Source organism: Delphinus delphis, chromosome 2, assembly GCF_949987515.2.
Source record: "Delphinus delphis chromosome 2, mDelDel1.2, whole genome shotgun sequence".
NCBI lineage: Eukaryota > Metazoa > Chordata > Mammalia > Artiodactyla > Delphinidae > Delphinus > Delphinus delphis.
The window spans coordinates 163,942,486-163,956,372 of NC_082684.1; the positions used below are offsets into that span (position 1 = coordinate 163,942,486).

Genomic DNA, 13,887 nt, shown 5'->3' on the forward strand with positions numbered 1-13,887 from the left:
CCTGTACAACTAACTTCACAAATTTTTAAGTTAATAAAAATACAAGCATAGTTTATCCTAAACCTAAATTATTTTAATTCAGAAAAAAAAAAATCTTACTAAGTTACTCATGTCTCTGTGGGTTGGGTTCCAAAGAGTAAAATCTGTGAGCACGGTGGGGAAAAAAAACTTTGAGAGAGAGAAAAAAAAGTAAATTCTTCAAATAAATAAATGAGCAAGCTGTTTTGTCATTTGAAATATTATCAGTATGTTTGCTGATTAATATCATACAAATATTCATTTCATACTTTTGGAATATGAGAAACACAAAACTCAAGATTATGAAGCGTGTTTACTCTATAAGCAAGAGTACTAAATGTGTCATCAGCAGAGTTTATCAGTTTACAATTAGGAGGGCTTAGGCACCATCAAAGAGGAACTTCTACAAGATAACACAATAAAGCTAAGATTCTAGTCTCAGCAGATTTATATGAGGGCAAAAAAAGGAAGTAACTCACTTTTTCCAACTATGGGAAACAGGAAGAAAGCAATTCTCCTCTATGATAAATGAGCCATTCTGAGCTGGGAAATCAGAGCATCTCCCTGTTTCATGCACTCCGTTTGTGCACTTCCTATTCTTTGCTGCAACCTGTTTCTTTCTTCTTACAAATACAAGAAAATTAAAACTGTACTGTTGAGGACATATGAGGAATTTAATCTTGAAAGAGGTGAACTACGATGATGTATTACTATAGTATGCTGATATAAAATCAGAAGGAGACTGAGCTTGCAAAAGCATAATATTGTTATCATTTAAAGCTAAGTTTATTTGGGGGAAGAAGACACATTCTGAATGACTCACCAAGGTTAGTGCACTGAGGCCACCACAGACCTTCGAGGCCATTTGACGTGAGTTGTCTCGATAAACCCATACCCAGGGTGTTATCAATGACCCCTGCTCCAAGAAACCAAGGTGAGAACCAACAAGTGGAACCATTTTGTTATATCCTGCATTTATTTAAGCAAACCGAATGTGTAGAGATAGGAAATTAAAGCGTTATCATGTTTTACAAATACAGAAAGAAGACACAGAATAATAATACCCTGGAGAGAGCGCATCTGAGAACGCGGTTCTATCACAGGAGAACACTTGCAGGGACCACTTGGAAGCCAAGGCCGATGCATCCATCTGTCATTCTTGTTCTGACATCGTTGACGTCGTTTTAACAGATAAATCAGCGATCTGCTCTTAAACGAATGGTAATACTAATGATTATGGTAGCCGTGAGGGGTTTGTGAGTAGCTATCTATACATACATGATGCTAGGCTTAATGTGTTATTTCAATGCCGCTGTACATTATGCAGGGGGAAATAACGTCTTGTTACACAATTCCTGTGACATCCACTAAAATGTGAACTAGTTTGCATAGGTTAGTCCTTTGGGCAGCACGATGTTGCTCTAGTCCACCAAGGCTTAAAGATTCACAGTGTAGAGGAAAAAAACATGAATTAAAGCATTTCTACTAAAATATATTTTAATAGCTGGTGTTAACAATTTGCATAACAAAAGCCAGATTATATTAATAACATTGTATTGTTCTGTAAGCCCCTTCATTTTAAAAACATGAAGCGTTTCCTGGAAAACTGTATGCTCTCAAAGTTAGTACAATCTTGCAAATTAATCATCAACCACAATTCTACATATTTTGAGGCAAAGAGAAGCCAATCTGCACAATGATTCAATTTTGGGTTTTAATCACAGGTCAAAGACCAACGGTTCCACACCCCTCCTGTAACACACTCGGTGCTGCTTGTAAATGCTCAGCAGTTCATTGTACGAACACCGAGGAAGGGAACTATGATGCAGTTTTCTCTTTTCCTTTAAAATAAATCATTCTTAACAGCAACTGGATTACAAAGAAGTATATACTATGCAAATTGAATACCACATATCAAACACAAAAAGCCTGTGGAATTCCCACGAAGATACTGAAGTAACAGGGACAACTGGGGAGGAGGTGTGCCTTAGGGATCCTTCCAGGCTTGCGGATCAGGGAATGATGGCCACAGAAGCATCGTACAGCGTCTTGACTTTTTTGGATCAGCACTGGTTGGCAGTGCCTGGAAAGAACCCTAATGGGCACGGAATACTTCAGAAAGAGACCTTCATTTTAGCATTCTTAACTTGGTTTACACAGCTTCTTATTAACCAAAGCTTTCTCACCTCCATGTCGAGTTACCCCAAACAACCATACTCTAGCCACTTTCAGATTATCAGAAGCAAATAGCTAAGGTATAATGAATTTATGAAGTGAATTTCATCTTATGTAATGAATTCAGCCTCATAACATAACTCTTCTATCTTACAATAGGAATTTTAAATCTCAAACCTAAAGTTAATGTTTATGCATCTCAACTATATATAAATCCAGAAAGAACCTTTCAGAAATAGACGGAAGAAGTCAGTATTTTCTAAACCTCTAGAGGTAAAATACAATCATCTATCACCTTTCGTATCTGTCAGGAGCATCTCACTTCCCCACCATAAAAAATACCAATCATATAATAAAATATTACTATAGAATAGGCAGAAGCTTGCTTGCTTGGTTTTCTTTTCAAGACCATAGTGAATAAACAAGGGTAATCATAAAGGCACCTATATATTTTTTATATCTCTGTATTATAATTTTGGTATAAACTATTAATATATCCACTTTATATAGGGAGGTGTTATTAAAGGATCACACACATGTTCTTTATCTTTTCATTAAAAACATTCTACTGGAGATGGACAAACCTGAAAAAGAGATGCACCTTGAGCTTCCACTGTGTGTTTAGAAAAGTCTGCTTCCCAAATCCCAGAGTGTTGTCTAGCTCAACATGGAGGATAAGGAAAGAAAGACTGTGGCGAGACTGGCGAAAAGGTATCTTCGTCATCCTCATGCAATGAACCTGGTGGCAAGAGAGGGGCTGGTCTGATCGCATCCATATTCATACAGGGTGCTCCTGGGAACTGTGCTTGCAAATTCCTGTGTGGTGTCTGAGGTGGGGGAGGCCTGAGAAGATGCGGGGACAGCGCGGAGATCTGACAACCAGATAAATATTTCAAAGTGGGCTACACTGCGGATGTGTAAACAATAACAAGAAGACATGAAGACTTTGTCTTGCCACAGGTTAGAAATAGAAAGCTCTCCCAGAGAACGAGAATTAGTAAAAACGCCTACTACAAAAACTTACACCAAAAGCAATATATTCTGTTGCCATGCTCTTCTCAAGAGAGAGATGATCCACGTACAGTTGTGTTTTCGGAACTTTGAAAAGCGTATCGAACTGCCCGTGTGCTTTTATCAGGATTGAGAACACGTTTAGAAAATCAGGTGCCTGCTCTCTGTGCTCGGGCACATACACAGTCTTCTTTAACTTGATTTTTAAAAGGATTGTTTTTGAAACCATCCTTGAGCTGTCAGCGTTATATGTAGCATCTGCCCGCTGCCAAATCGAAGGCGAGAGGGGGAGTGTGGAAAGGGGAGAAGCTGTCCGAGAACACAGTTTTGAAAATGATGCTGTAAAAATAGCGCTTTGGTTTTATACATCTATTGTTTCCTATGTTTCTACTGAGATGCTTAATATCCTGACAGGCTTTAGTAATGGTGACAACACTATCAAATCATAGCATCGTGAACATGTGCAACTGGTTCTCCCTCAGTCTTTATTGTAAAATAACTGCTCTCTAGTTAAATTCTGATCCGATCTTAATTCCTGAAGGCTGGGAAGGAGAAACACTTTACCAGGCAAACATTATGTGAGGCTTAACATTTTAGGAGAATTATTCCCCAAATAAGTATTGACGTTTACATTCAGCGAATCTGATTTTGAAATCAGTGGATGAGAAAAACAATGAAACATCAAGCTGTTACTTTACGGTTACTTCCCCGATTATAATCATCATTTCAAATCGGTCTCCTTTGAGCTTCCTATAAATGTGCTATTTATCAAAAATTGTACCCGTCTTACATTTCCTCTGCAAATTTAATCAACAACTACTCTTTTATAATCACAAAAAAGTAGTCTGTCTGGGTGAATCTTAAATATTTACTTAATGGTATAATAAAATTAATAAGCAAGCTTATTGCCCTCAGTTTTAATGCACAGAAATTTTTGCAAGAATATTGCAAGTTCTGCTTGTCTTTGCAGGTTTTTGTATAAGACACCCAGATCGATATGGGGTTTAATCAGATGAATCACAACTGGTCATTTCAATGACAGAAAATCAGCTAAGCTGGCTATGTGGTAATATGTAAAACCCCCTCAAAAAATCTCTAGTTATTTGCCTGAATTTTTCCCTTTTCAATTTTACATCAGCGTCATGCAGATGCAGCTTGAATGTAATAAACCTTATTTAATTACTCTTTTAGCCCGATGAAAATAAGACTACAGATTCTCAAAATGATGTGCTTATTTTTCAAAGGTGTAAATGAATTAACATTTGCCTTTGGACCAATAAACATTTCAGTAAAAGATGTTTTACAGCATATTTTGTTAATTTCTTTGAATATATTATTAAGGCAGAAAGCCCCAAGGCCCATACATTTGATTACATTTTTGTAGCTTTACTTTTTCAGTTTCATTACAGCTATAGAGTCAGGCCCTACATGACTGCTACCCTGTTGCAAGTCTCACTAAGGGCATGGTCAGAAAAACACAGAGTTGCTGATGGACCTTAGTCTCTCCAGTGATCTTGACTGTGGACTCCAGGTTAAACTTCACGACATGACGGTCACAGCTGTGAATCCAGCCAGAGCCTGCAATGTCACTCATTTGGAAATGAAAATGTGACAACGATCTCTTTTTAAATGAACAACCTGTTGGGCCTGTACCTCAAATCTCTGGTGACATCCCAATCTCACCCCTGGATGTGATTTACAAAATAAAAACCAGAAAGTGGAAAGGAAGTCTTTTCATTAAGCGGTTTTAGTGGCTAGATTCCCATTCCAGAATCTGAATACCATTTTCCCAAATAAGAAACCAGATCACCTGTCTCTGTGTGCGGAGCTGGTAATCTTTTGTTCGCTGGCTTCCCCCAGCACACTTCGTATTCCGACTTTGTAACTGGCTTTTATGAAGTTTTCTTTGCTTTTAAATCAATAGCGGCATTAAGTTAATGAAAGCTGTTCAATAAACACCTAAATCACTTATTTGCTAGAGTATACATCTATTTCCTAAGGTGTAAATCCTTCAAAACTAGAGTGCAATGCGGCAAGAGAATCTCAAGCAACTTTTCAAGTTATGTTTTTCTGATGAGCTGGCAACTAGAGGAAAGGGCTTTTAGATATCGGCCACACTTTTTGTTTTAATAAGAGGAACAGGCAGTGCAGCTGCCTATGTTACAGAAGCTTGAACCTACATGACATGCAACAGGGTAAAGGCTATTAGTATCAGGGAAATAATATAGATGACCTTAAAATTTGCCCTTTGTAGAGTAGCTGTGAAGTAATTTGGTCCTGACATTCTAGGCAGCCAAGCATATACTTAGGTCCATAGAATGTAAATGGAGAGTAGGATACACCTCGGTACAAATGAGAAATAAACAGACCCAAGTTGGCCCAGGGAACAAGGAAATTTCTTTGTTCGGTAGAAGTTTCTAGATCCCTAAGGCCACCAGTCAATATAATTTTAACCAAACTGTCATTCTGCCACTGCTTACATTTAATATATTTAGGCAATTTTCACTTGAATTGGAAATTGCGTCATGACTCAAAAGCTAAATGGTTTTTAAATTATCGGCTGTGTTGCTGAATTACGAGGACTGGCTTCTGGTGATTCCAAAGGGACAGCTAAGAAATTTCATATACTTGTGACATTTAAGGGACAATCAACGTCTCTATTAAAGTCTACAAAAATACATTTCCCCAGAAGGGTTCACGATAGCCAATCAAAGGAAAACATTAACACAATTAGCAGCACCAGGTCTCCAGACCTAATTATTTTGTTTATACGAATTACCGAAAATGCTGCTGTTTTCAGCCCAGAAGTCATTCCTTCTTCCTGGTACCTGCGTGTCTAATTGTCAAAGGAAGGATAGATTACTGTAAAATAACTGCCAAGTTGTCTTAAAAGTATCTTCTACCTTTTAAAAAGATTACGTTTAGTGTACATTAGAACAAAGCTCAAAGGGCAAGGAAAAATGATTAATTAACAAACTCAATGTAATTCGCCGGAAGCATCCCGGTTTTCCCAGTTCTCTGCACCGTGCCGTACATCCAGCCGTCGTCGATGGGCTGCACGTTGACGATGTAGTCGCCATCCCTGAAGGAGACTTCATCTTCATCCTGGGCACTGTAATCGTACATGGCTCGGTAGGTCCTCTGAGGAGGGAAAGACGGGGTCACACGATGGACACCAAGATAGTCACAGCCGCAAATGCGGGTCGCAACAAACCAACCCACGCATAAAGTAACTATCAGGAATCTTCCCAAGCACATCTATTTCTGGAGTCCTGCAAACCAGAGCGTACTGTCTGTCCTGACTGTGTTCATCTCAAGGTTACTAGTCTGGCAAAAGACGTAATACTGGGGGCCAGAGCAAGCCGCTAAATACAATAGCTAGCCCGTCAAAAAGTAAGCTCTGAAGCAGTAAAGCCACTCCCCCAGCTTCAGATAAGCCCAGACACCTTAGATTATGTAGATTCTCCACATTCTTCAGAGAACAAAACCCACCATAGTGGCAGACAGGTCCAAGTCACTGCCAAATCACTACCGTCGGTCTCCTGGCAGAGGTAATGAACTTGACTAAAAATTTTTGTTTCCTCTTAAAAATATTTAAAACAAATAAAAGAAAAAATCCATAATATACTCAATAGGTTTTTGTATCACAGTGATAGAAATCTAGCATATAAATGTCCTGAATATTTAAGTACATATAATTAAGTCCTTGTTATAATGAGGAAATTTTTTAAATGAGTTTTACTATATTTGTTTTCATTTGAGGTCAAGAGTTTAGCTAATGATATCAGACAATCTCAAAATCAATCATAGACTGAGGAAACTGGCTGAGATGCAAAGAACTTTAGAGTGAATAAAGATACCTTACTACCAGTTATAAAAAATAAGTAGGTCACAGACGTGTGACATATAGCCCAGAAAAACAGTCAATAATATTATAATAACTTTAATGGTGCATAATCCATAAAAACACCAAATCACTATGTTGTACACCTGAAACTAATATAATATTGTAAGTCAACTACACTTCAACAAAAATACATTTTAAAAAAGGTATTTTACAAGCTTAGAAGGGCCACCTCTTTCTAAGTGCACAGGCGAAGGCCAAGGGACTGTGTCGGAAGCCTGGAGAAGCAATTTCAGCCTAAGATGCCACATTTGACTAAATGACCCGGAACACTGCTTCCAAGCCTTACATTCAGTGAATGAATCAGCACTCCAAGATTTCCAGAGGAGGACTCAAAGACATATGCTGGCTGTGTCATTTAGCTCTCAGTGGCCATTCTGATTCACTAGTTAACGTGACCAGATATTTGTGCTTTTTTTACTGAATGAAGACCGTAGTTGACAACTTCCAATCATGAGATAACAATGAGGTTATGGTACTGGTAGAGTCTTTGTATGTTTTACTGTTTGCATGTTTTCTCATCGTGCCTCCCCTTCTCAACGGTCTACCCCTATATGTCTTCCACTTCCTTAGGGAAGCCTGTAAAAATGCAACACATCATCATTTACCCTTTATATAAAAAATGTACCCTATTCAATTCAACTGTATTCTACGTGCATTTACATTCTGGAGATAAAATATGAAGACCAGGGAAGGAGGAACGCTTCAAATGGGCACTTACTAGATTTGGTGAATGCTGCATTGACCTCATGGATGACAAGCTGGTCTGATGCATGTACCCATACCCTTGAGAATGGCTTTGCTGGTAGGCTCCAGGAAGAACAGGTGCTGGGCGTTAAACAGACACACACACAAAGAATCCTTAAACCGAGTCTCGAAGTACCCCTCCCAAGCCCTCAGGTGACCCCATGCTCTGCTAGACATTTCTGAAACCAAATGCCATTTTCAGTGTCATGTGAAATTTGAAGAGTGATATTGTAAGTGATCTCTAGAGCAGTATAAATGTCAGTAATTAAGGACATATACAGGTAATCAGTTTAACATGCAGTTAAATATGTTAGAAATATTTGTATTACACTATTGCAGATGCTATGTTAAAACAATACAAAACAGAAATTTCCCGCAATCCCTTAACAAAATCCTGTTTTCATTTGGCCGTGGGATCCTTGTAGGTATTTTCCAAAATAAAAATAAGAAATTTAAAGGAATTTACAACAAGGACCTATTGTATAGCACAGGGAATTATACTCAATATTTTATAATAACCTATAAGGGAAACTAATCTGAAAAAGAACAGATTTACATATATATGCATAACTGAATCACTGTGCTGTACACCTGAAACTAACACAGCATTGTAAATCAACTATACTTCAATTAAAAAAAAAGAAATTTAAAGGGATTTAATTGGATTGTCAATGACAGGGTATAAGTGTTTTCACAGGATATTTAATAATGGGTGCTTTCAATATTTTGAGACATACTTTTGAGAATATTACCTTTACAAAGGTAAAATATTACTTTTGAGAATATTACCTTTACAAAGACGGTAAACATAGCATAGGTTTAGCAACAAATGTTTGTTAAGCCTTAAAAGAAAATTTTACTTAGAATATTACAAATTATCCATTTTATTTTTGGCTATAAGTTAGCTGGATAGTGTTAGGAAAGCCTGAGGAACGAAACCACTTAAAGAATTTCGTAAACATTATCCTTCTATAATACATAAAAAAAGATAGTATTCACTTAGTTTGTGCTGTTCTCACCACTAATTAATGACATTCAAAAGACATAGTTCCTGTTTTGAAGAAAACTGAATTCTAGGTAAACCAATACAGAAGCTACATAAAACCCTACGAAATCAGTAGTGTGTGTTTAAGTATTTGCAACCAGAATCATGGGCTATAAATGAAGGTATTTTAGTAGGCATGCCCTTCGTTGTGGTTTGAATAATTATATGATGCACTAGTAAAACTTTTATGATATACGTGCTATAAAAACCCACAATAGGTTGCCATCTTTGTTCAATCAGGTTGAGTATATAAAGTAATTATCACGGGTTGATTTATTCAGGACAGTTATAATAAAAGAATAAAGCAGATATAATTCTTGGGTATCATGAATAATTAATATTTTATAAGTGGCACACTCATTCTAATGATCTATGAGAACATCAAACTTGAAAGAATTTAATCATCAGAAAATTACAAATCATTAATCTGTTCTCCAGATAATAATGATATTAGGTTAAATGGGGATTTTTTAAATAGTTCTTGAATTAATTCATATTACAATGTTGTTACAACTGTGTTTATTTAATGTCTTTTTCGAGAAAGAGCTTTACTTGGATTGTAGTATATTATAAAGCGATTAAACATCAAATATGTCAGAAAACAGCACTTTTTAACATTATCAACTCAATTTGAATATTAACATCAATAGATGTCAAGGATGTTGTCATAATTCCCTCATGAAGAAAAAATACTGGAATTCCCATAAATATCTAGACCTACTTAACTAGCTGAGTAAAAGAGCTTTTTCTTGTGTTGGAAGCTGGAAGCAATGACCATTCATTTATTTACTCCCTTGACTATCAGCAAGCATTTAAGAGACTTCATGCATGCACAGAGCTTACTACCTTTCCGGTCACTTAGTAAGCTGGCATGGATGTTAACAATAATCACTGCCCGCTATGCTCAAAGCATGCAGGTATAAGAGGAGTGACAAAACTAACTGCCCTCCTAGAGCAGTGATGGCCTTGGACATCTGTCCTTTGCCCAATGAAGGAAATGGCTCAGGATACTTAGGGCATTTCCTTAAATACATTATTAGTCAACGACTCCAACTGCATCCCCAGGCCAGCAGTCTTGAACTGGTTTTTAATCCATTTAAAGAAGACATTGCTTCATTATTATTTTGATCTATCTGTAAATACTTAAGATTAAATAAGTAACCCTTGACAAGTAATAAAAATAAAGAATTAAACACTTAATCCTTTGTTACACTACTTAACTATGACCTTTAAATTTTGATGTATAGAATCACGCACAACCATCTTAAAATATTTTGGGGAAAAAATGATCAGGAAAGGATAATGATGAAAAAACTCTTAAATATGTTATCTCATCAGCTGTAATGCGTTTATGTTTACACAGGTTGTGCATGATAATCCCAGTTTAGCACCCATCAGTACTGACAACTCAAGAATGTCGTTTAACAGTGTTCTCTAGATACAGAACCATAATTCAAAAAGACACATGCACCCCAATGTTCATTGCAGCACTATTTACAATAGCCAAGACATGGAAGCAACCTAAATGCTCATCGACCAATGAATGGATAAAGAAGATGTGGTACATATATACAATGGAATACTACTACTCAGCCATAAAAAAAGAAATAATGCCATTTGCAGCAACATGGGTGGACCTAGAGATTACCATACTAAGTCAAGTAAGTCAGACAGAGAAAGACAAATATCATATGATATCACTTATATGTGGAATCTAAAAAAATGGTACACATGAACTTATTTACAAAACAGAAATAGGATCACAGATGTAGAAAACAAACTTATGGTACCAAAGGGGAAATGGGGGGGGCGATAAGTTGGGAGATTGGGATTGACATATACACACTACTATATATAAATAGATAACTAATAAGGACCTACTGTATAGCAGAGGGAACTCTAGTCAATATTCTGTAATAACCTATATGGGAAAAGAATCTAAAAAAGAATGGATATATGTATATGTATCACTGATTCACTTTGCTGTGTACCTGAAACTAACACAACATTGTAAATCAACCATACTCCAATAAAAATTTTTTCAAAAAGAAGAAAAGTGTTCTCTAACTTTGGCTTTTAAAAATGAAAATTCATGCCTACTCAATTGTTCAAATCCGACCTTCAAAAGGAATCTGTAGCTACTGTCAAATACAGAAGGAGAAGAAGGTATTTATCCTAAACACGTGTGGGCTGGAGAGAGCAGGAGAGTTTAGAATGAGAAACCTTGTCCTTACGGTCTCTCCTCATGCCTTGATTGATTATTTCCATCTCCCTCTCTGTTTACATTATTTAACGCAAGTCTCTTTGGGGTTATCAAACTTGTTATCTACCTTATACCTGGTACAATAGAAGATATTTTAGGAAGCTCCTATTAGGACTATGAAAAATATAACTGAGAGCTCAGAGGAATCAACTTACTAAAAGCAAATCCCTATTTAAAAAGAGGCACAGACATTGCTTTTTTATTGTTGTGCTACATGAACGTTTTTTATGAAACATAGGTGAAACAAGCAAAAGGAAATTTCAGGTAATGGCTTTGGAAATTGGGTTTATTATGGATTTGGCTAAAAGATAGCTATTCCACGTGAGTATGAGACATTGTCCACAAAAATATGGAATTCAATGGGTTTTTGCAAAAGCAAGATGTTAGGCTAATTTTGCAACAAACAAGTACTTCTTATGAAAGAGAAAAACACACAGTGCCCTCCTTATTAAACTAGTGGTCAGACAGCATGAGCATTATTTTTTTCTTTTGGCCGCACAGAGCGGCATACGGTATCTTAGTTCCCCTTGACCAGGGAATGGAACCCGCATCCCTTGCTGTGGAAGCACGGAGTCTTAACCCATGGGCATTAGTACAGATGGTGGTAAAGGTATGATGGTCTTCCAGCCCAAGAGTCTTGAGGTTGAGCAGTTTCTATTTCAATAGCATAAAAGCCACAAAACAGTGGCTTTCATTATACTAAGGCAACAACAAAACACAAAAGTGTGACAACTTTCATTTCACATTGGTAAGATTTATGGACCAGAGGTCTGGAAGATGACTAAAGCTCTGAGGGTTTCAGGCTCTATTTGAAATGTCCTATAGTATTTATAAAACTGAAATCTCTCTTCTAGTGCACAAAAAATTCTTACATAAACAGCCAACACTAATATTTTCTAATTAAGGCTTATTCTTATGATTGAAGGAGGTAAAGTCAAGACAAAGAAAGAAGTAAGTAGACAGGAAGATCATAAAACAGAAGGTAAAAATGGAGGAAGGAAAATTTTTAGGAGCCTTCAGAAATCTGAAACTGGAAAAAGAAGGAAATACATGTAAATATACAAAGATTGGAGTAAATGAACCACAGAAATTCACCCAAATTAAAAGCGGAAAAAGCACCCCAAAAACGTCCACTCTGGGGAAGGTACCCAGAGCAGATGGGAGAAGAGAAAGAGAATTATGGAAGTGTCCTCCGTATGCCTGTGCTTTATGTATCGCCCCTTAATTAACAGAATAACTCTCTAATACAAGTGTCATTCCCACTTTATAGAATACAAATACAGAGGCTGGGAGATTAAGCAGGAAGGCATCAGAACAATCATCTCTGCGCAGTGACACCACAATAAAAGTCTCAGGTCATTACAGAAGGAGTGGAAGTTTTGACAGCCTCACAATGACCATAGAGTAATAGTATATGGCCAAACTCCAAATGCAGAACATAAAAATAAAAATGGTGCTTTACTGATGTCTTAGGTCATCTGGGGTGCGTATAAAAAAATACCACAGACTGCGGGGCTGAAACAACTAACATTTATTTCTCACGGTTCTGGAGACTGGGAAGTCCAAGAGTAAAGCTTCAGCAGATTCAGTGTCTGGTGAGAATCTGCTTCCTGATTCACAGAAGGCCATCTCTTTGCTGCGTCCTTACATGGCAGAAGGTGAGGGAGCTCTGTGGGGTCTCTTTCATAATGGCACTAAATCCCATTCATGAGGACTCCACCCTCATGACCTAATCGCCTGCCAAATGCTACACCTCCTAGTACTATCGTATTGGGGGTTAGGATTTCAACATATGAATTTGGGCGGGGGGACACAAGCATTAAGTCTATAGCAATTAGCTAACTATAGACGCAGAATGAACAGAGAAAATAATTTTGGGGTTTTTCTCATAGGCTTACTTTTTTAAAAATCTAGAATAAGGAGAAAATCAGCCCTCGGGAATTTTCCAATGAAGAATACAAGATGCAATGAAATCAGAAATATTTTAGATATTTAGAAATTCTAAAATATTTAGAAATAGATGGTTTTATCAGCTAATGCATGTCAAAGAACTTAATGAGGTTTTTTTTTTCCCCTAGGACAGAAAAATCTCTATTTAGACAATCACAGGAAAATTGCTACTGAACGAAGACATAAACGTAAAAAAGAAAGTATGAAGATGCTGTTAGTTTTGAAGTAAATATTAAATAATGAGCTAGATCCTAACTAGATCTCATGAAGGCCATGAACCAGGTGGTTGAGCTAACTGGTAATAACATAGGCCCCTGATGTGAACCTTCTTGCTCAAATGGCTTTTGCACGTGCCATCAAGAGTTCCATGCCAGGGCCGCAAGTCCTCGTGGCCTCTGATTCTCTCCACAAGCTACAGTGGGGACTAAATCCACAACAATTATGCCTAATCCAGCAACAGGATGCTATTTTTTAATCTGAGAGAATTCCTAGCACTATAGAAAATGCTTTTCCGTCCCTGCAGTAAACAGAAACAAGCCAGACTGCCTCTAGGTTTTAGTTGTTGGTTTTTAATGATAAGCTGTGAATAGACAACTGCCTGAGAAACAGCCTTGCTACATAAGAAACTATGAATAAACAGACTTTAACATAAAAGTGAAACCAACCATCTACCACTGAGTTAAAACCACCAAGTTTTAGAGACAGGCATAGTCATCACTGTGATATAAAACATTGCTCAAACTTTGGAAGCCATATGTAAAAATAAAAGCAATC

The 13,887-nt window shown here is 37.1% G+C and overlaps 1 protein-coding gene across 2 annotated transcripts in view; it reads right to left on the reverse strand.

Annotated features, from left to right (window-relative positions):
• Positions 1-802: 802 nt before the first annotated feature.
• Positions 803-13,887, reverse strand: part of NEBL (nebulette) — a 337,204-nt gene continuing 324,119 nt past the window's right edge. For both annotated transcript variants that reach the window (XM_060006187.2, XM_060006186.2), the window contains 2 exons: positions 7,830-7,936; positions 803-6,345 (listed from right to left, as the gene is read on the reverse strand). In XM_060006187.2, the coding sequence (XP_059862170.1) occupies positions 6,169-6,345; positions 7,830-7,936 (284 nt within the window). In that variant the 3' untranslated portion in view covers positions 803-6,168. The remainder of the gene's footprint in view (positions 6,346-7,829; positions 7,937-13,887) is intronic.